The following is a 24,620-nucleotide window of genomic DNA, read 5'->3' as shown; positions in this document are numbered from 1 at the left end:
TGCCTTAATTATGAACGTACTGGTTTGTAGTGCAAACAGTTTTACCGTTTACTGCACTTTGTTCTTCTTGTTATTTCCCTATAACCATGACCATAAGTCTCACACATTCACATACAATTGCTTGGTGGATAAAATTAGATCACTACATAATTCAAAATGTCATTCAATTATGATATTGCTAATTTAAAATTCATTTTGTAGTTCTATAGCCCAGTGCAAAATGCCAGGCCTGCACATAATAGTGGGACAAAGTGGCACTTTTATAGTTGAAGATTTTGTATTGTTGTTTTTACGAGCACTCATATATGTATGTAAGTGTGTGAGTATATATATATATATATATATATATATATATATATATATATGTATATATATGTGTGTGTGTGTGTGTGTGTGTGTGTGCGTGTGTGTGTGTATAAGGTGCATCTTGAAGAAATGTGAATATCATGAAAAAAGTTCATTTTTTGTAACTTTTTTATTAAAAATTGAAATTTTTATATATTCTAAAGATTCATTTTTTTTTTTTTTGATGATGATGATTAGAGCTTAATTTAATGAATGTAATTATTGCATTTAAAAGTATATAAAAAAGGAGTTAAACAAATATTATTTAATTCTTTAAAATTATTTTTAAAGAAACTTTGTCCTGTGGTGTGACAGTACAGGTGTCACAATGGAGGACTTTTTTTTTTTTTTTTATCACACCAAAGGACGTTTCAGCCTTTTCTGTCAATTAATGACCTTGCTATTCCAAGCTAACCTGTCATTAGTGGGAAGCAAGACACATTTGCAAAATATTCTAGGATTATGTAGCTTAACATGCACTTTTTAATAAAAAAAATATATATAATTTAGGGGTGTCATATTAATGCACAACAAAGCATAAAACATTTGTAGTGGTTCCAAAAAAGTTCAAAGGACATGGTGTCACACCAGAGGACATGGTACAAAAATGTAAAAAAATCAAATAACATTGCAGCTTCATAACAGGTCCGTGTAGGTCAAATAAATGTGTGTATGTATTTATATTATGTGTCCTGAAATATTATGGGCGTCCAGTTCTCAAAATAGTTTTAGAACCACTGACTGGTAAAGTAAGGTGATCTGCCAGGACGTGTCTTCAGAAAATGGCACATCTGGTCACCTGGTATAGGCCATATCTGGCCCACATACAACAAGCCAGAACTCAACCTAAAACCGGTTTGTCACACACGGGCCAGATCTGGCCCACACACAGCAAGCCACAACTCAAAATAAAGCCGGTTTGTCGCACACGGGCCAGATCTGGCCCACACACAGCAAGCCACGACTCAAACTAAAGCCGGTTTGTTGCACACGGGCCAGATCTGGCCCATAAACAGCATGCCACAACTCAAACTATAACCAGCTTGATGTGTGTGGGCCAGAGATGGCCCATATAACCTCTGCCGCTGCCAGAACTGAGCCAGATGTGCCATAGTTGGCCCAGATGAGGCCCGGATATGTTTGCTATCTGGGGACAGGGGTAGTGCAACCTGAAGTGTGCAAATCCACTCGACACAGGAACGACCGCCGCTGAAGCGCCGTCTCGCCAACACACGAAGCTTCCGAGAGCGTGCTGAACCCGTAGTTTACAGCAGACACAGTTGAGCAGAGCGATACTAACGCTCGGCTCCGAAGCGAAAAGCTGGTATGCATTGCACCTGCTGCCCTCTTATACTCACGCAGTGATCAGCGGCAGCTGGATGCAATAATTGCATGCCAATGTGCATTGGCTCGTTTAGTTTACACTCGAAGTAGATTGGTCTATCGAAGCGATATCCCATATTCGTCGGTCATCCGACGTGGCGTCGAGAGTGACCGACTGAAAGGGAACACATTTTTACTCAAATCAATCAAAATGCATATATATATATTTATATATATATATATATATATATATATATATATATATATATATATATAGATAGATAGATAGATAGATAGATAGATAGATAGATAGATAGATAGATAGATAGAAATCTGTATATAGTTCTGACTGCAAGAAGTAATAAAATACAATAGTACATATCACATCTCTAAATCTCATCTTAAATTTTCATTCTGACTGCTAATAGTCTATTAAAGCTGTGTCTGACACATGTATTGTGGAATATTAGATATTATAGTTATCTTGGAGTGAGAGAAAACACCAATGCTTTATAAACACACGCGTGCGCACACACACATACACACACACACACACACACACACACACACACACACACACACACACACACACACACACACACACACACACACACACACACATTTATTTCTCCAGGCAAAAACATGCAACACTGCTCCCCAGTCCCCTTCCACTCCCACTCCGCTCCATTCACATACTTTGCATTAGAGTATGAAAACTGAAATTGTATTTCATATGAAATACAAAAAAAAAAAAAAAAAAAAAATGAATATAGTACTTGAATATGGTAATTTTACCATACTAACAAAGACTTTTAATCATATTCACCATATTCACAATACCTCATTGATTAAATAACCCAGAATAGTCCCTTTAACCGCAGCAACATGTACTAATTCACATGATTAAACCACTTCTGTGCAGAAGTATATAAAAGCTTCAATAAAAGCCAGAAAATGGTGCATTTACCATCAAGCACCTTTAAATAGCACTTCAGAATAATCAAACACTATAGGATCAAGTTCTCTCATTTGAAAAATACAGATATAGCACACATTCAATGTGTCACTGAGCTAATTGAGGAGGTTAAGGGATTGTGGGTAAAGGACTTGTAGTGGCTTGCAAGTAGGTGAAAGGGGATCTACATGTCCTTCAGAAATGCATCAACGGTTATTCACTACTAATGTTAATGTCTGTCAGCTGGGATGCCACCAAGATCCTCTTGTGTAGAAGGAGACTTGATTGACATGCACAAGCTATTTTTTTTCCGTCAGATTATCAGTCATGGGAGTGAGGTGTTGGTGTTGACTTACACATTTATTCATGAAGAGTGCCATACTGTAGATGTGTGCAAACCAATGGTTGTGTGTGTGTTTCAGTGTGTGTACATGTGTAACTGTAGACAGACAGATAAAATGGATCTTCTGGGTTTTGAAATGTTAAAATGTGATACCTAGTTTATACTTCAGCCAGGATGTGGTTTGCATTTGTTGTCTTTGTGGACTTTGTGACGTGTTTAATTTACACACATCGGATCAAAGTCTTTAGATATATCGTGACTCTTAAAATAAGAAATGAAAAAAAAAAAAAAAAGTGTCTTAATGCACTTCTGTGGTTCTTTGGAAAACATGTACTGGTGTTTCAAAGAACCTAGACTTCACTTTTCCATAGCAATGAGAACTATACAATGATCTGAAAGACTTCTGATGTACTGTGACATGGAGAATTTTTTTTTTTGTATTATTATTTCTAAAGAGGCATACTGCTATCTCAAGATTCAAGTTATTTTTAAAGCAATAGTTGACAAAATTGCAAATTTAAAATAAAAAAGGGCCTAATAAACCTGGAATTGCATACTTTGCATACTTTTGGCTCTTTGGTTTATGCTAAATGCATAAATGTAAAAAATAAAAAAATAAAAAAATAATAAAAACACATATGCACTTAAACAATAGAGCATGATATCAGCAACACTGGGTTCAATACCTTTGGAAGGCATAATTCAATTAACAAGTTCAAAATATCTAGAAATCTTATATATAAATGATGACAGTAAATTATGACAGAATTCGTATTTTGGGTGAATTAGTCCTTTAGGACTATGATTGTACTAAACTTCTAATATTCCTCCATGTAATTGCAATCTTACATTTATAACTGCATTTATAATTGTTCCATATTCCAGATGACTTATTACCACATCATCATTATTAGATGTATGTTTCATTTGATTGCGTGGTTTCTGCGGCATTCTATTAATTAGCTATTTATTAGTCATGTTAGCTGCATTGACTTTGATATTAAAATAAAATGTATTTTATATTATATATTACATATTTACACTAATACTCACAGTTCTATGGCCTTGTTCCACATGATGACATATCCAGACAAAACGAAGGATTCTATGTTCACTATGTGCGTATTTCCACGCTCTGTCCCCACGTAAAGCCACTTACTTTGAAATGGAAGATGACAAAATGTGATCCTAAAAGAGAGAAGAAAAGAAGAGGAATCATATATGTGAAAGAGAGAAGGAGAGAAGAGTTAACAAAGGATATGTCAGCATCATATTAAATTATGTAATTAATATCTCACTATATAGAACCAGCAAGCCGATAATGGCCATTCTAATATACTTCAAAGTTTTTATTCATATGCATATTTTATCCAATTGCAGTCAACATGTTCTTCAGGAAGCTGCAGATGTAATTACAAAATCCCAAAAGAAATTAAATTATTGTGAATGTATTCATTACCAGAATGTTGTTAAATAGTGAACCAGACAAATTATGTGTGTGTAAGTTTAGTCCTCCTCAAACTCAAACATTTATCAACGATGATGTCTTTGTTCATCTTTTGAAGGTGAACTGTTAATTAAAATCTGAACCACAATATGGCCTTGTGTGATTATTAAACTGGAAAAAGGCTTCAACTGAATGAAATAAATATATGTTCTGGATGCAGTGTGGGCTTCAAAGTGAAGTGGCGCTCTGTTTTGTCTCTCGACTATTACACAAGCACACATGTGCCATATGATAGAATGTTTTCATACGTTGCCTATTTCAATGGTCTCATAGAGTGTTTTCAATACATGAATTCTGTGCACAAATTCCATCACTGAACGGGGTTTGAGTTTGTTTCTTTAAATTCCTTTTCAATCTTTTGTGTAGCTTGCTTTTAATGTGCATGTGAAAAATAGTCCAGGTAAACATTCATGTAATTCCAAACGTTTTCTTTTGATGTGTGTTGCTTTACAAACCTGACAGAGATGAGTCTCTTTCTCTGCCAGGTTTATAAAATAACTCTTCCCAACAAAACACCATGCAAACTTCAAAATTGCTCATTTCTGTGAAGATGATTATTTAATCTTGAAAATAAATTTGATTCATTACTTTATTTTTTTTTTACCAGAGCCCAAACCTCACAGTCTAATTTCTTGCAGTCATTCTGTAGTTTTCTGTTTCTTTAGCAGTTGGAAGTATCACTTATCACACTTGTTCATGGTGTTGCCTGGTCTATCTCTGCTCAAGGGCTCATGCCAGTCAAACGTCAACCCCTCTTGGGTACACTTGTGTGTATTTTGGGATGCAATTAATTGGAACACGATTAACCCCAAGACAAAATAGAGCTAATGAGACATGAATGAGATAAGAGAGGAGACACTGACTTATATTTTTGCATGTGTTTTTAAGTATGTTTCTAATTCCCAGCGATACAATTCAGACCATTCAACCCAGTGTTCTCTATTCCAGAAAACCATGAATATAATGTAAATTGATTCCCCCATGGTGGTGTGTTTATGTGTGTTTATTTTCATAGCATGCTGCTGTCTCCACACTGTCATCAAAAGGTTAAAAGAAGAGAGTAAGATTATATTTGCCTGACGCACACTACGTTAATTGCTAAATAATTACAAAATTAGGCTGTCTATTAGCACTCTGATTTATCTCTGGTACTGTCACAGCAGAAAATCTCCAGGGAATGTGCCTAATAACATGCCACATATTTCTACACGTGTCAACAGAACTTAGCATTAAAACTGAGGTGAGCACTACTTAGTCTTAATGCTGAACATGACATATTTATGTTTCATTCTTTAAATATTATGTTGTTAACTGTGGCTCTCGGATATATGAACTTCTGACTCAATTAGTGCAGAAAAAAATGGAGGGAGGGACAAGACTGAAGCTTTGCGAATAATGAGCATAACTGGAAAAAATATGACTGTGTACATCCACTTTAATGCCACAGCTCTGTGACAGATGTAACACATACATATTCTTGATAATATGAAGTATCTGGTGAGTAATTAGGAAAATGATCGATTAAACTATCACATATCAAGGTTCTGTTTGAGGTCTGTTCATGCTGAAATCCATCCAGTGGCATCATCCATCTTCCTTATAAGCAAGTTAACTAGAAAATAAAGACCAGCACACGGTAATTCGCTGCTGTCCACAATCATTACATCTCTCTCTGTTTTCCTCCCCTCACGCCCCTGGGGTCCTCAGGCAGTCGGGGTGATTGGAAATGAAGGTTGTGTGTCGCTGGACAGAAAACTAAACTTGTCAGGCTAAGAATGCTAATGGAGCACCTGGCCACACTATTTTCTGTTTCTGAATGCAACACATGGAAAACCCAGATTAGAAAATAATTATCATGGTGATAATGGCATTTAGGGAGCAACTGTTCCAAAATGCTCTTTTGTTGCTTCTGTTGATAACTAATTTAACCTGTTGTAGGCTTCTGTGGAAGCCAAGGTCAAAACCACACAGGCCAAAAAAGACGTGAATATGTCTGATTGGATAAAAATCATAGTGCAGGATCAATACTTTTTTGTTTTTCAGAACTGTTTGCTAAAGAGAGAGAGAGAGAGAGAGAAAGTGAAGATTTTAAGTATGTAACGACCATTTAAAATTTGATGCAAAGGGAACTTTTTTTATGGGGGGGGGGGGGGGCTCTTTTTTTTACATTTGTGAAAATACAATAATCCTGAAAAAACAGTACAGTTTCCATAAAAATAATAAGCAGCCCAACAAATGCTTTCAACACTGATAATAATAAAAATGCTTCTTGAGCATGATTTCTGAAAAATCATGTGACACTAAAGATTGGAGATATCTGCTGAAAATTATTTGGTTTTGCATTAGAGGAATACATTTTATTTAAATATATTAAAATATAAAACTGTTATTTTAAATTGTAAATATATATCAAAATACTAATATCAAATACATACAGCCTTGTTAAATTAGCATAGTCTTTCAAAAACTAACGAAATAAATAATACATTCTCAAAGACCCCAAAATTTTGAATAGTACTATACTGTATATCCGTATAATTTTGTCAATATTGAAGACCCATTTCAAAAAGCACCCCTGAATGAAACTAAGCTTGCAAATATTTTTGTGCTGTATATTTTGGGCCAAACATGCCTTGGATACAAATCATAGGACTACAGAATTCTGTTGTGTGATGAAAGGGTCTTGTATTTTTGCTACAGACAAGCATGCTGAGTGTCTTGAATCAGTCTTATAGCCCCCCTGAGTCTCTCTCCTGACCCTGCTGAGCTGAAAATCTCTTGTCATCTGAAACAGCCGCGCATGAAAGTATGCACCCAACCGTGTTCACACACACACTCAGACAGGCACCTACTGATCTGAGAAACATTTCTCATTACATTTGAATTTGCATAATTTTAATAATGCCAAATATAAAATACTTCAGGGTCAAAGCATGCACATAAGACAGAAGAAATCCCTGTCAATGTGTGTGTGAAATTGACACGGTAGGAGAAACCATGACTTTATTTGTTTGTTCCAGACGGTCTGATGAGGTGATGAGCACAATCATCAGTTATTACAGAGGGGAACAAAGCTTATTAGCCGTACCCAGAACACACAGAGCATATACAAATCTCTATCACATGCCACCTCATACTGATATTCGTAAGCTTGCAGGCTTCAGATGAGTGTAAGCCAAAGTTTTAATAATGTTATATTTTAAGTTCTGTTACACAATATGCTTTAAGACATTCATTTGGTTGCATGTGAGCATAATTTTTAGCTTCTCTCTTTCACATTGCATTTTTTTTTTTTTTTTACATTTTTAAGTCTGAAAATAATTATCCACTGGATGTTATGAAGATGCTAATTCATATGGGAGTGCACAACTTTACACAAATGTGCACAGACAACATAATAAATCTTAGTTTGGCATCTTCTGTTGAGCTACAAAATGTCATGGAGCATTTTGTCATTTAGCTGTTTTGCCACAATTATTCTTGTGCCAAAATAGTAGTCATTTTTTTCTTTTCTCATGAACATTTTCCCACCCTTTCTCTGACCCTAATAATTAAACTGTTATTAATTGTATTATTATTATTATTATTATTATTATTATTATTATTATTTTTTTTTTTTTTTTTTTTTTGCTGTCATGCCTTTAAAGGCTGGGACCAAACGGCAACCTCCCGCTCTCTCTCATGAAGCCAAAATGGAAGTGACTTAACCATAATTCGTAAACTGGTCACTAAAGCCTGGCTGCAGAAGGGAGTCAATTCCATAGGAGTCGTTCCATGTTAAAATACTCAAATTTACAGCAGAAAAAAAAAAAAAAAAAAAAAAAAAAAAAAAAAAAAAAAAAATATATATATATATATATATATATATATATATATATATATATATATATATATATATATATGTGTGTGTGTGTGTGTGTGTGTGTGTGTGTGTGTGTGTGTGTGTGTGTGTGTGTGTGTGTGTGTGTTTACAGCCTGGTTAAAAAAAAAAATTTGGTCTATATAGCAAATTTTGCCATTCAAATGAGGGGGGTGAATTTTTTAAACTGTTCATTTTAAATTATATTAATCCTTAAAGATCTTCATAATTAAGGGCGTGGCCACTTGAGTGACAGGTGGATTGCTGCTGCTGTCACAACTGTGGAGCCAAGTGGGCATGGGTTCAACAACCACCTCCCACCTTTTGCCCATTTTCGATTATCCGGGAGTGACATGCAGTTGCTCACTGCCAAGATGGCGACAGCATACTCCGCCCACTTTGAGCTTCAAAAACGCTCTTCAGAAACGACGGGTGATGTAATGGACACTATGTCCATGTTTTTATACAGTCTATGGACACACCAAGCTGAGAAAGAACTTCAAAGAACTAGTGATGTCACCTCAAGTCGGCAGCGTCGGACCAAAAAGCTGCGTTCATACTGTACAGACTACAGCCAACGGCAAACTAATATGTGCATTCTGTGCTTGCTTGAGAGGAACTGACTGTCTATATCAGCAGCTATCAATAGTATATATTCATCATTCAAAAGGATAAACCGAAACAAAGATATATATTAAAAAAATTATCATAAAACAACTTGTGCTAAAAATGTGACATACAAACTCTTAAAATCAGACTAAAATGGTCATACTGCTAGAAGGCTAAAGGTTCATCCTGATTAATCATCTTCAACAGTAATGTTCCTGTGGCTCAGTTGTAGAGCGTTGTGTTAGCAGTGCAAAAGGTTGGGGGTTAAATTTCCAGAGAACACATGTTCTGATAAAAAAAAGTGTATAACCTGAATATACTGTAAGTCACTTTAGATTAAAATGTCTGATAAATGTACAGTATCTGCTATCAAATGCATTTCACTTAAGGGTAACTCATGTCACACTATTTCAATAAACACTTTATTTCCTTTTCCACTGCAATCAATGTAGTGATAAGACGCCACATTTGGACAAGGTCCTCTTACACATCAAATGATTAGGCAGTGAAGGAATCAACAACAACAACAACAAAAATAATAATAATAATAATAAAGAATGGCTGTTCTTGGCTTTCTCTTCAACTCACTCAAGGTCTCTCTGTCTGTAAAGAACACATCAGTATCTCTGTTAAAACTTCCTAAAAGTTTTCTACATTTCTATACAGTACAACACGAATAGATCATTACCCATAATGCCACTGTCAAAATTCACAGTCCTGAATGAGAGCGATATTTATTAGAGCTGACCCTGACTCATTCAACAAGGGACACAGAGTAACAAAAGCCACATTAGTCATACTTAGTGGGTCAGTTTCCATTGCATGAATAGTGCACAGTTTGACAAGCTGGGGAAGAGTCGTGATAAGAAAATTAAATGAGGGATTAAAATAAGAAGTTATGATCAGCGGATAAAGATCCCATTAAATGTTTAACAAAATAAAATTTCTATTTCAGTGTTGACATATTTACAAAAGTACATATTTTATATATAAAATAATTATATAAATAAGTATGCATTAATTTTAAAATATTATACATTTAAATGCAGTCTATTATGTATAAATGAATATTATACATGCACAACAAAAATGCTAATGCTTAAATCAGGGTAACATAGTAAGGATAATACTATATTTGTTATGATGTATTTATGTTTTTATTTAATAAATACTGTATTGTGTCCATTGCATTTTAAGAGAAGAAAATCCTCACTTCTTGCTCAGAAACAAACCAGAAGAGAGAAAACAGGAGCTACAACTTTTTAAAATATTGAGTCTTGGCTTCACTCTGCAGCCTTGAGCTATCGGTGTTTACTTTATCACATATTCACTCTGACCAATGCTCTGCAGCCTTGGGCAGTCAGCAACTTCTCCTCAAGTTGAAATATTAAGATGGATTCTCACATTCAATGTAAAATTATATATATATATATATATATATATATATATATATATATATATATATATAAATGATGAAATCCTTGGGAAGTTCATTTTTGACTTGATACATTATGTGTGCTCTGTGCACAGTTGTGTACTGTATATAAGCTATACTCACCTCTCTCTGTTGAATTTGAGAGAGTGTAGGATAGCCGGACGTCGCTGTCGCAAGTTCCAGAGATGCAGTGTGTCATCTGCACAAGCTGTGACCAGCGCCCCCTATGGACACAACAATACTCAATCCATGCAATGAGACTGCAAAGTTCACACCAATATAAACATTCATTAACAAAGACAGTTAAACAAATTTGTGACACTTAGACTGTTTTCTTTTTTTTTTTTTTTTTTTTTTTTCAGTTGTCAGCAGCACAACTCGTAGCATAAGCCACTGTGCTTCTTCAAGTGCAAAAACTATATTAAACATGTCAGTTTTCTGTTTGTGACCTAAAATCATGCATTTTACTATGTACATTATAACACAACTGGAATTGAATTGCTTATGCTTAACGTTTACTACAGTATGTGTTTCCCTTTCCACTTCAATTTCCTAAAATTCACTTTCTATAATGGGGGAAATTATGAAGTGTACAAAATGCATCTTCCAGGCCACAAATTAAATATGAGTTTACTTAAATAGTTGCTAGGAAATAATAAACCTTAATTTATTCTGTGACATCAATATGTTTCAGTTTGTATAACTCTGCTGCTTTCCCATGCATTTCATGCATATTTCATGATATTAAAATCCTCCTTGGATAGAGACTGAAACAGTCTAAAGACAGAGAACTGCCAAAAGTAGCTCTGTGCTCTATGCATTTCAGGACTTAGGATGGTGTTTGTTGTTAATGGGGGACAGAACGAGGGGAGAGAGAGCAAAACAGTGCTGCAAGTGTCTTAAAAATCTCTTTTCCTCCATGCCTGACACCATCAGGATGACAAAGGTCTCTCTGACCCATTATCTGGAATCCCTATTAAATTTTGAAGCCTGTATCTAATTTTCTTTTCAAATGCTGGCCACAATGTTCAGGAAGCAAATAATACAGCACAAACCTGGAAAAAATGAGTGAAATTTCATGTTGTGGATGAAAACATGTTAGTATTAATCTGAACTTGTTTCGTCAAATCATTGCAGAATTTGAAGGAGATCTAGGTCCAGCAAGAAGTCCATAAACAGTTTATTTTCTTCACAACTTGTGGTTTTGTCTCCATCTTTGTTCCCTTGTCTGTCTCTCAGTGCACTGAATCCAGATCCATCAGTCAGGTGACTGACAACTGTGTTTCCATGGAGATGGTGTTTAGGTAAACACAGATTGCACCAGTAGCCCAAAGGACATCAACAGAGAAAAAGAGTTGTCAAGTGGGAATTTTAGTTGTGCGGTGTCAAAGTCAATGTGAATTCCCTATCATGACCCATTTTAATTCTGTAACATGATATTTTCCAAGTGAAATGGGATTTTCGACAGGAAAATACAAGTAGAGTCTGACTAGATTGTTTACTTCAGTATCTGGTTAGACAATAAAAATGCTGCACGTCAAGATTAAATCAATTTAAATAAAATGTAAATATAAGATTAAATAAAACAAATCTAAGAAGAAGTACTAAAATATCTAAAACTATAGCTGAAGTAAAATAAAGCCAAATATAAATAGCAAAAAAAAAAAAAAAAAAAGACTTAGGCACATAACTACAGTAAATGATTAAAATGTATAGAAGATTAATTAATATTAATATATAACACCGTATAATACAGTTTGCTAAAAACATGGCCTAAGTGATGTCAGCAGGAAAGTAAATTTGTTTCAGAAGATAAAGTTACAAGACAAACATATTTTTCTTTGAATAAACACACTATGATGGATCACATTCACAATTAGACCAGGGACTTGCATAAAGAAATTTGGGTTATTTTGATTTCATATTCACTTTAAGATGAAGGAAGGTTGTGAAAATGAAGTTACAGTAGAACACTAATGAAATTAGTGTTGTAATCCACTGTGTGGGATATATTATATAATTGTAACCGTCTGGTTAGTGAGGTACCATCCATTGTAATGAAGAATGTTATTTAAAGCAATAATTCAGTGTTGGTAATAAAATCAGTATGAATGAAAACTGAATACCTGAAGTGTAATGTCTAAATGATGCACCTCTGGATAAAATGTCAAGAATGTGTGTGCACAATATTTGTTAGGGGTGTAACAATATTTAAATGTGCAGAAATGTGTGCAGAACAAATCTGTCATATGGGCTACATGAAATTGTATAGTAATGTAAATGTATAGGCCATGTTGCAGCATGTTATTAAATCTTCATGGCTAGAACAGTCAAGTTCACTCACAGCCTTTTGTGGAACTTTAAGTTGCAATATTTGCATTATGCAGAATATTAATAACTATGAGTGGGACTGTAATATACTTTATAATGAGAACATTATTATAATAAAACTCTTTGAGTTTGTTGCCGTTTCTTTGCACGTTGTTGCATGAAGAACGTGTCCACAACAGGAGTTCCGTATTCAGAGCAGCACAGACATTTTCACTTGTGCATTCGGGTCATTTTGATCCAAACCGTGGAATTGGTATATCATTACACCCCTTTTATTTGTCCAATCAATTTCTAGTCTCATATCTCACTAAATGAGATGATTTTCAGTGTCTGGTATAACATCTGCTTCTTATTGTACACAATTCATCAAAGCATGATATTCCGAGGAAAAAAACAAATATTTGTCTTTGTCATTTTTAATCAAAATGCATGTGTTGCAAAATGCAAAATGCATGTGAATGTTCTCTTCATTTGAAACAACTTCCCATCATCATCTAAACAAAGCAATGCCAAATAACTATTTATACATCAGTATAGGCAACTATTTTAGGTACAGTAATACAACTTTTTGGAAATCTCATCACTAGTTAACAGTACACAGTAATTCAATGTTGGTTAATATTAATTAAATAAAAAATAGCAAGTAAAATAAATAAATAAATAAAGGAAAAGGAACACTTTAGGATGCTGTAGGGTGAACTTGACCTTTAACCTGTACATCCTCATCGTAATCTCAGGCCTCAGTAGGTAAGAAGCTCAAATAAATCTGGCCTTATTCCTGAGGCAAAGATTTCATCAGCTCCACAACTGACTGCAGATTCAGGACGGGCTCCACTTTTCACCGACTGATGCATTTCCAATGGATGTAAAATCTGCCCTAATTGTTTTCTCTTTGAATAATCTCCTTAACTGTCACAAAAGTAAAATTGCTTGCAAATACCATTTTCTTTTGAGTTCAGATGTGTTTATATGGGCTGACAGAAAGGATACAGAATTGGATGGCGAGAGTGGAGAGCATACCTAAATTGCTGTATTCCAAAATGGCCACCATGGCAACTCTCCCACTTTCCCTCTTTTGTTAACTTCTCGTTATTCATGAGATGATGTGGCGAGTGTACATAAGAGCGAGACAGAGAGGCTGAGAAACATTCAGCACTTGACAAGTCTGATGGGAAGTAATGACTGACTGCATTAACACCACAGGGCTGAGAGGGAAGGGCGGCTCTTGACCTAAACGTATTCCTCTGCAGATCTGAGCGTGCATTTACACAAACACAAACTGTCTATCCTAAAGTACAAATTAGAGCACAGACATATGCACTTTGTGTGCTTTCTACATATGCTATATATACTCCTACATGTTTTCTTCACATACTGTGTACATAAAAAAAAAAAAAAAAGTGCATTAAAATATGTGTGCCTGCAAGTATGGGTGTCCGGTACCTCATTGATGAGAAACTGCAGTTGGAGGACTGCCGCCCCACTCTCATGCTGGCAATGACAGTCCACTCCTGGCCGTCCCAGACTGATGACATCAGAGCGTTAAGGAAAAGAGGTCGCTTACAATGAAACTTTAATGCTTCAAGGTAGTACTTTCAACACTTTCCATACAGCATTAAAAACTGTATTAAACAGACAGACAGCATAGTGACTCAAGTAAAAACTGTCTGAAGGACTATTGATGAAGTTTGAAATCTCGAAAAAAAAAAAAAAAACTCAGTTTGGTGTGTGTAACAGAAAGAGAGAGGGAGAGCGCAAATCTATGCCACAAGTTCATGGACTCATAAAATGACATTAACAGTGCTGACTCCAAAAGCAGCTGCTCACACTGTTTTAAACAGATCTTCCTGTAGGAATGTGTTTAATGATTTATCTCAACTGTCCACAGATACACTCACACACAGCAATTGATCACAATGCAGTGGGAAAAGGAAGAGCATGATGCCATTTTTCTCTCCTCTTATCTAAATGTGTGTACACACAGCTGTGTCCGATCACTACACAAGACAGTAAAATACTGTAATAACAAAGGAAAATGCTTTCATGACAGAAACAAGGTCAAACCCCTCCAGTTCCATCCAGAAAGTGTTTTATATAAATATCCACCTATATAGTGTACTGTATTTACTTTCTATTTATCAAAGAATCCTGAAAAAAATGCATGAAAGTTTCCACAATAATAAACCGCTCTCAAAACTGAAAGTAATAAGAAATGCTTCTTGAGCATATATATATATATATATATATATATATAATTAAAAGCCTATAGTAATGACTAAAATGTACATTTAAAATTAAAATCAACATTTACTGTTTTCACTGTAGTTTTGTAATAAATCCAGACTTGATGAGCATAAGAGAGACTTCTTAAAAAAAAAAAAAAAAAAAAAAAAAAATCTTACAGGCCCCCAAAACAATGTATGTCTATTTTAACCCGCAAGGTTTATTGCAGGTAAACACCTAAACTACAGATATAAATGCACAGCTGTAGTCTAGGTGACAACAAAAAAGCAAAGTTATATTAAAATAAATGCCTGCCACATGCAAATATGTAAATCTGTTGTGATCCTTGTTTTCACTCTGAGGCTAAAACCTGGCAGTGTATAAAATATTTACAATACTAACTTCCTTTAAACTGTGCAAACTCTCTCCAAAACACTTCTGTCCAGAGACATGTCAATGTATCCGAACATGCAAAATGATTGACAGCCACAGATGCACCTTCAGGGTTTTTTATTTTTTGGGGGAGGGTGTAATGCATGGCCTCAGAATTGTTTTTTTTTTTTTGTTTTTTGTTTTTTTAGGGCTGTCACAGAGACAGGTGTGATTTTGCAGCACTAATATATTTCAATGATAGACCATTTCAAAGACCATTAACCACAACAGAGCAATCAAACGGGCAAACCTGCACTTTTATTTGTCTGTCTGTCCCGGCTGATGCTCACCCAATCAAACACAATCAAAAGTTCAAACTGTAAACGTTCAAGAAGAGACCCTTACAATCAATAATAAACACATCTAGTGATTTTACAAAGACAGTGGTTATTGATGATGGACACACAGGAAAGGATTGCCATTACAGCAAGTGTGTGAGTGAGTGAGTGAGTGAGTGAGTGAGTGAGTGAGTGAGTGAGTGAGTGAGTGAGTGAGTGAGTGAGTGAGTGAGTTTTGAGGGGGATCTGTCATAGGTATAATTGTTCTGCATACTTGATTGGATCTTAACTGAGCTTAGATTTAACCCACATGTTCAGGAATCAAATTGTTTAGTAGTGTCTGGGATGGAAATCACCACTGAAAACACACAGACCAGTGCACAAACTTGTCCAGATTAAACCATGTGCACTGCATATCGACTGCACAAATGGCTCGCTAATAAGATGAACATACATTTGCAGATAAACCACAGGCACAACACAGTTACACAGCCTCTGTAAACATAATTGTACAGATTTATTTCCTGTGCACCACCAGGTTGCCTAGTTTCTGAAGATTCTTTAAAGCTCAACATTATGTATCTGTCTGTTAGCTTTTTATGACATGGATCGAAAGCAACTTTTTTGAATGAGTGCACCAAAACAAAAAAAAAAAAAAGGCTGTTTTGGCTGTTAAGGAAGTACAGAAATTCTTCTCATTGATAGCAGAGAAGCGGATCCAGCATGAGCTTGATGTGGCGACGCGGAATGAAAACGTTTTTCATGAGTAGTGGCAGTAGAGGCTGGGGGACGGGACTGGCTCAGTGGTTCATGTAGGTTGTCTACAAACCGGAAGGTTGGTGGTTCAATCCCCGGCTCCACCTGACCAAGTGTCGAGGTGTCCTTGAGCAAGACACCTAACCCCAGCTGCTCCCAACGAGCTGGATGGCACCTTGAATGGCAGACACCACAGTTTGGATGGCCATGTGTTCTGTTGAAAGTGCTATATAATGCAGTTCATTTTCCATTTACCATAGAGGCAACGCAACAATAACTACATGTGAATAATCCTGCCCACTCTAAAGCAGTACTAAACTGCAGTGGAAACGCAAACCGACCTGAGTCAAGCCATGGCATACCGTACCTTACTGAGCCGTGCCAATAGTCGATGCACACATTTCTTAGGCTTCTAAAACATCAACATGATCTTTTCTGAAAAACAATCTAAAACATGCCATCTGTATTGATACTTTTTAGCAAGTAAAGGGCCATTTGATATTTCATTATATATACGGAAGCATTTTATATAAGAAGTCTGCTGTAATGTTATAAAGATTTCATTGATTTACATTACAAGCTATCAGAATTTAATCTGACTTTTTGGCCATATAAACAGCAACTACTCAAAATTACTTATTTATTGGACTTTCAATAAAACTAGGGTGATGTATCAAATAATGCCCAATGTATCAAATGATGCCTTTATTATTATTATTTTTTTCTTTTAATAAATGGTTCTGATTATGTCAGGGTATACAGGGTTAAAATACCAGTTTGACAAGCAAACAGCACTCAAAAAATAATAATAATAATAATAATAATAATAATTAATATAGTACTGCAATTAAAGTCCATATGACCATATTAATGTAGATGATTGAGCTGCTTATTTCTGCTTATAGGGATAGTTCACCCAAAAATAAACCATTAGTCATTATTTTTACAATATCATCATGACTGTCTTTCTATTTTTATAACTACTAGAAAACACACAAAAAGCATACTGCTAAACTGTTTTGTGTATTAAAGAAGAAAGCCATACAAGTTTGAAACCTCATGAGGGTAAATGTTGACCAAACTTGCATTTTTGGATGATCTATTCCTTCAAAGCTACAGCCAGGGGTTTACTAGGGTTAATGCGAACAATGAGAGATGTTTGGTGGTGAATAGGTCACTATTGATGTTTCCATTGTGAAACAAGGCTGAAGAGAAAGATATATGATCGATGGAGGAAGAGGGGAAAGATGGATTGAGTTGGGAGAAGTTGAATAGAAATACTGGTGACTCAGACCATTAAAAGCCAAGGTGTAGGAGCTGAGGTGAAACCTATAGTTTCAGTGAGACAGCAGGTGAAAGAGATAGATGAGTCAGAGAAAGAGAGAGAGACTTGAGCAGGATTGAAGTGGTGACTCAGATTGGGTAGGAGACAAAGATTGAACGGAAGAGTTCAAATCTAATGATGTCCATGTCATAAAAGCAACAAACAAGGTGAAGTCTCATGACTCATGCAGGATTTGTGCAATTTATACTCTTATATCTATAGATTTTCCCTTCATTTATCAACATTAATTTCTCTGTCATATGTTCTTACATTATTTACACTGTTCTCAGCTTCACCGGCACACGTTAAAATAATGTCAGTCTCTGCTTCATTGAAGAGCCCATTTTTAAATAAGTTTTGTGGCTTTTAATCCATGTCTTTTAACTTTGTGTTCAACTACACCTACTGTAGCTTTGATAAATTAGCTATCAAACTGTATGCACACATATTTAACATTTTCACTCTTTCTTTTCCAAGTCCTATGAGTTTGGAATTATGGTAAGTCAATGATGAAAGTGGGTGAACTATTCAATCAAAACCCTAGTAATGCTCCAAGATTACACATCATCTGAAGGTATGGATATGTAATATATGTGAAGTAGGGGTGACCCTGAATAATCGACGATTCGATGCTTCAAATCGAGGAGCCTGATTCAACTACCAATCTCACAGTCGAATATTTGCGGGTGTTATTGATTATGCCATTCTGACTATATGGGGGAGCTCAAATGTCTGATTTCACATAGAACTTGCGGTTTTCTCCCAATAAGTTAATATGCAGCCTATTATGATAAAGATGTGAATAAGAATCAGAAAATAAGAAGCTTCAAATTAATATTTTAAAGTGCGTGAATAAATCCAACCACCCCTATGTTTCACTTTCCATAATCCGTGACCGACAGAGGAGCATCTTGGCGGCAGGGATTTAAAACTTCACCAAGACTCAAACTGACACAGACAGAGAGAGCACTATTGTAAAAATTGTGAATTGTTAGGGTTTCGCTGACATTTAGTGTTAACTATCTTTTAATCAAAACATAAAAACTTATATTACCCCATTCGTATCTGTGAGGCATTTGTTACACATTTTCCCTTTGTGTTAACATAAGTAATTAAGGCTGTCGAATGTCTGACCTGACTTAATGTATTTTGCCCCGCCCCCAAACATATGATTCGAATATCAGCATATGATATCAGCAAGATTCGAAAATTCCAATTCGACTATGAAAATCCTTAGACGGGGACACCCCTAATATGAAAGCATGTCAGATTTATCAAAATCATGTCTACTAAAATACTTAATATATCTGTTATTTGACTGTAATGATGTATCCCATTCTGCCCATGATATTTTACAAACTATTACCATGTATATATATATATATACAACTGCAGAAAATTCAGCTTTGCAATCACAGAAATAAATAACATTTTAATATCTCTAAAAATACTATATATATATATATATATATATATATAACAATATTGCTGTTTTTACTGTATCACACAACTGCGCTGAGGACCCATTCACAGTGATAAAAACTCATTGTTAGATTTCCTGCAGAGCTACAGACTGCCTCCACTGATATAAAGAGAAAATTATGTTTATGAACAATATGACAATTTACTGAGCATTCACAGCTTGAGAAATGGATCAGTCAAAAGGGGTAGAATTATTGACGGAATAATTGCATGCAAGATGGCTTTGCAGAGAGGGAGAGAATTTGTCTAAACCATTCTCTCATGAAAACTTCCAGGGGAAAATCTATAGCTAGAAAGAAGCAAAGTGCATTTCATTGTTATCCCTTCTCTTCTGCAAACATTTCTGTCCAATGTTGCTCATTAAAAACACTGGCGTTATTGTAGCCATGCTAAATTATGGTCCAAGCTGTTTTCAGTGGGAATCCCCCAGTCAATGTGTGAATGTCTGTGAGTCTGTCAGAGAGATATTTTATAACAGTCTGATTGCGTCTGGTGACATTTCACTGGTGTTGGTGTGAAGGATGCAGTCAGTCAGTGCTCAAACAATCAATCAAAACACAAACAAAAACACTGCTAAATCTGAGAATTCATAATCATGTTATTCACTTCATAATTTTCTTTAGGAAATGTGAAGCATACCATACAAGATGGAAAAAAAATCAAAAAAAAATCTAAATAAAACAGAAAGAATTTTAAGGCATTTGCTTAAGCATCCTGCCTCTTAGATGTTTCTTTTTAGAAAAAGGGTCCAGAAATCTCGCAGGCATCAGAGTTTCAGAAGACATCTCAAGAACCCATGTTCATATTTGCCATAATAAAGTCTGCAATCAAAGTCAGATACCTCAATATGAAGGATTAAAGACTAAAACTAACCGATCTAAGCTATGCTATTCACACTCATTGAACACCCCAAAATTTCCTTTCATGTGAACATCTGTGACTTGTATCTCTTCTAGAGAATGCTAGCAGAAATATATGAGAAAAAAAGTGATTGTTATTTAAATGAATATTAATTGAGAACTCATGTGCAATGAAAGAGTCACTTAACTTTCCTCTGGATTATTTGACTAGCTGTGAAAGGGTCAGGATTATGATGTCAAAAATCATTTTTATATATGTGAAAAAGCTTGAGCTTTAAAAATAGAAAGTATATTCAGCTTCTTTTACTCGAGTTTTTTTTTTTTTTTCTGTTATGTAAACAGATATGAGCCCAGTTACATTTTGGGATCAATTAGACGTGCAAAAGAGAAAAAAGCCATAGGGTTTGTGTGTGTGTAGGTGTTGACGTGATATTTTAGCGCCAAGCTGTGCATGTATGTGCACATGCATGTATCTCTTCTGTCTTTAATTAATCATCATATTTTTGTGTTACAATGGGAATATTGTAGTATAATACAACTGACCTTAGTAAACAGCATGGCACATGAATATGTTAATCATTTACATTATTGCATTCATGCATACATCTCTTTCCATATCATTTTTGTCTCATTGTTCCTGTATATAAAATGGCAAAAAGGAAAATATGAAAAACAATCTCCATTGATTTCCTCAGGATCACACAAATAAAATGGACCCACTGGATTATGGCTCACTCAGCAGTGTCTGTTTGTCCAAGCTGATAACCGCACTCGAAGATAAATCAATTTAAGTGTTTATTACTTTGTACTGATTATTGGTGACATTATTATTATTATTATTTTTTTCCTGACTGACCCAGTATCTGATTGTGCAAGCCTACATTCTTTCATACTCAATATCCATGATACAGTAGCAGAACAGTACCCAAATGACACATCATTTACTGAAATTCTAAAATGAGCAAGCCGAAACTTAAATAAATTCTGTTCTAGGAATGGGAATGGGAATGGGAATGGGAAGTCGGGAAGTCATGGGAAGTCATGGCCTAATGGTTAGAGAGTTGGACTCTCAATCAAAGGGTTGTGAGTTCGAGTCTCGGGCTGGCAGGAATTGTGGGAGTGCATGTACAGTTCTCTCTCCACCTTCAATACCACAACTTAGGTGCCCTTGAGCAAGGCATCGAGCCCCCAACTGCTCCCCGGGCGCCGCAGCATAAATGGCTGCCCACTGCTCTGGGTGTGTGTTCACTGCTCTTGCACTTTGGATGGGTTACCATACTTGGCTGAATGTCACTTTTCTGTTTCTATTCTTTAAAAAATCCTGCAAAAAAATAAATAAATTAACCATGGTTTCCATGAAAATGTAAAGCAGCGCAACTCTTTTCATCATCGATAATGACAAGAAATGTTTCTAAAGCACCAAATTAGCATATAAAAAAATTCTGAAGGATCTTGTGACCATGAAGACTGGAGTAAAGAAACTTTTTTTTTTTTTTAAAAACATTAACTCTTACCAATGTCAAACTTTTAAACAGATGTGTATTAACTGTAACTGTAAGAATTGATCACATTCAGTGCATTCTGTGAAATACACAAGTCTGAGACTGTCAGAGGTTACTGCAGCAACAAGCATTTAAAAAGAGCTACAACCATAAATATTCAGGTTTTGTGCGTGTGAAACTGTCTAACATCAAAATTTCAGAGTCTATCAACCTCATAGGTAAAACATTACTACTCTTACAGATGCTTCTAGCCGACCTCCAGTAAATCCACTCTGATTAATTGATCGTGAATAAGCAATCTTCTCCTCACTATGCTGTGAATTATTCAGTGAAGGTGATGTTTTTAACTCAAGGACATTTGGCCCTGGTATCCAGATTCACAGGCTCAAAGGCAGAGTGGAAATGAGCATGTGCGGGAAGCTGTCAGCCTGATTCTTTGAATTTGTTTCCCTTTTAATATAAGACTTTCATTTTAATTCACCCGGTAAGAATAATTGTACAGATAAGGATGTTGGTACCCTGGGCATGTTCTTCATGCCAGCTCCCAAGCTAAAGCTCATAACATGAGGAGTTATGATGATCTCAGAGAGTTTAGGCATTCAGCTTACGAAATGTCATCAGGTAACATGATTTTTATGGACTGTGTCATTTCCTGTGCATTTTTCCCGATTCAAGTTGGCAGCATTGAGCCGGGCACAGCAGCGTCCTGTCTATCGTTTTTAATTATGATCCCTTCATTAGGCTGTGCACATTCTGTGGAGCCAGAGGACCCAGGTGTTAACACTCATGCCCAAACCTGCTCTGACGAATGACCTTATCCTCCGCTAAGGCCCTTCTGACTGTGCTACACACATCTGCAAGACGGCGAGAATGCAAGAACGCTGCAAAGAGAGTGCGATTGGAGACATGTGACACTAACGGAGCACAGCTTCTAAGGGTATTTAATAATATAAGCAATAGGAGGACACAAGTGTTCATTACAGTCGGCAGCCAGTTACTGACAGGATTTCCTCCAGCTGTTCCAGTATCAGTGGGGAAAAAACCTCTTTCTTGCCCAGACAGTACTGCTGACCCAGATTTTTTTTTTTTTTTTTTTTTTTTTTTGCAGGGTGACATTTTATGGTCCCTTTCACACTTAACCACTGACTATTAGAATAAAGGGTGAGAGGCAATTTGCATACAGCAGCCCATGATGACTGCCAGTTTATCTGAGATAGGCCTGCTTTCTCTATTGTTCTTTTTGTTCTACATTCTCTAATGCACATGATTGACATATAGTTTATGCTGATTATACAGAATGTTTTAGATTTGTTGTTATTTGCGACTTTTGCTACAGCAAGTATCACTGTTATTGTTACTACAATTTTAACATGCTTATTGAAACTCATCCTGTGTTATAGACATGAATAATACCTCAATAAAATGCAGCTTGATGTGTTGTGCAACAGATGGGTTTGTACTGTACGTCCTCTAAGCAATCAGACCTTTTGCCTGGTAAAAAGAAAAATCTCACAGAGTTACATTGGAGGGACCCAAGCCACATAGGGATGAGAATATAATTTTGTTTCCAGCCAAATTATCACTACACTATTGTCCAAAGATTTTGAGTCAGTAAGAATCAGAATTGGGGAAGTAACAATGCACCGTCGAGCTGGTTGAACATCAATAAAATATGTGTCAATTCGAAATATATCGCGATACAGTTGAGAGTGGGGGTTTAAATGAATGCCTCACTGAGGGGGTCTGACTGTTTTCAGAAAGGTTAAGGTGATGTTTTCTTTTCATATTATGTCAGTATAATGCATTTTAAAGTAGTATTTATAAGTATGCTTACAGCGTTAGCCAAGGAAACGCTGTATAAACTCCACCTGCTGTCAGAGTGTGAATCTGTCTTTGTTTCATTCAGATATGTTTTATGTTGCATTGCTTCACAAAGCAAAAGTCAGATCATTCTGTTTTTTATTCATATTTCAAATGATACAATTAGAATTTCACAATAAAAAAACCTGCAGCATTTTGTATGAGAAATAATAAAAGGATTTCACATATTTGTCATATTTCATTTTGTTTTAATTAAAAATTTTGAAAAAAAACACATTATGAAATCAGAACATTAGAATGATTTCTAAAGGGACATATGACACTGACATTTTCTTAAAATGTAAAAAGATTTCACAATATTACTGTTTTACTGTGTTTTTGATCAAATAAATGCAACCTTGGAAGATACTTTTTTTTTTTTTTTACATTTTCCTTTTTAAAAAATCTTACAGAATTCAAACTCAATCAAGCCACAAATATTAATAATTTTCATCTCATTGGGTGAATTATCCCTTTAAGTAACCACCTAGCAACTACCCTAATACATTCAAACAAAAATTAGCAACCAGCCCAGAACATCCTAAAAAGCACAGGGAAACACCCTAGAAACCCCAGAACATCTTTCTTCAGAAAATATAAAAAGTATGTACATCATTATAATTTTAGAAAACTGATCATTTTGGATATTTCACAGCATGTGATTTCCCTTAGCATTTTTTTTTTTTTTTTTTTTTTGAATTTGTTCTATCTGTGTACATCAGTTCTGTGTTTTAGCTCATCTTGTTAAATTTTCTCAAAATACTTCTCTTGTTTTGCCCATCTTCTGTTTTCTGGCATGTTCCATCCTGAATCTTAATTACCCTCAGGGGCAGAATGGCTTGTTCCTGTGATAATGGACAGTCAGGCAGCTGCATTTGGGTGACAAATTAAAGACCAAATCGATCACCATGATTACAGTAGATATATAAACCTCTGTCTCTCACTCCTTCCCTATCCACTACTTCCTTGCATTGTATCTGTCTCTCATCTGCTCTGGGAAGCCTATTTTTGGGGAACAGGTGCTTGATGGGTAAATAGCATTGTTTGTTCACTATGCTCCATTTAATGAGGACGAGATCAAATGAAGGCAGGATGATAGCGCTTAAGGGGACGAGTCAATGAAAGTCACACGATGCAGAGAGATGGAGGTAATGAGGGGAATGGGTGTCCAAGAGTGATCAATAACTCTTGAGAAA

The 24,620-nt window shown here is 35.6% G+C and overlaps 1 protein-coding gene across 11 annotated transcripts in view; it reads right to left on the bottom strand.

Annotated features, from left to right (window-relative positions):
- Nucleotides 1-24,620, bottom strand: part of stxbp5l (syntaxin binding protein 5L) — a 164,593-nt gene that overhangs the window by 72,913 nt on the left and 67,060 nt on the right. For all 11 annotated transcript variants that reach the window (XM_026218099.1, XM_026218098.1, XM_026218102.1 and 8 more), the window contains exons 3-5: nucleotides 14,151-14,232; nucleotides 10,500-10,600; nucleotides 4,020-4,154 (exon numbers count right to left, since the gene is read on the bottom strand). In XM_026218099.1, the coding sequence (XP_026073884.1) occupies nucleotides 4,020-4,154; nucleotides 10,500-10,600; nucleotides 14,151-14,232 (318 nt within the window). The remainder of the gene's footprint in view (nucleotides 1-4,019; nucleotides 4,155-10,499; nucleotides 10,601-14,150; nucleotides 14,233-24,620) is intronic.

Source organism: Carassius auratus, chromosome 34, assembly GCF_003368295.1.
Source record: "Carassius auratus strain Wakin chromosome 34, ASM336829v1, whole genome shotgun sequence".
Classification (NCBI taxonomy): Eukaryota; Metazoa; Chordata; class Actinopteri; order Cypriniformes; family Cyprinidae; genus Carassius; species Carassius auratus.
Note: the sequence above shows the minus strand (reverse complement) of the source record. Positions and strands in the feature narration are given on the sequence as shown.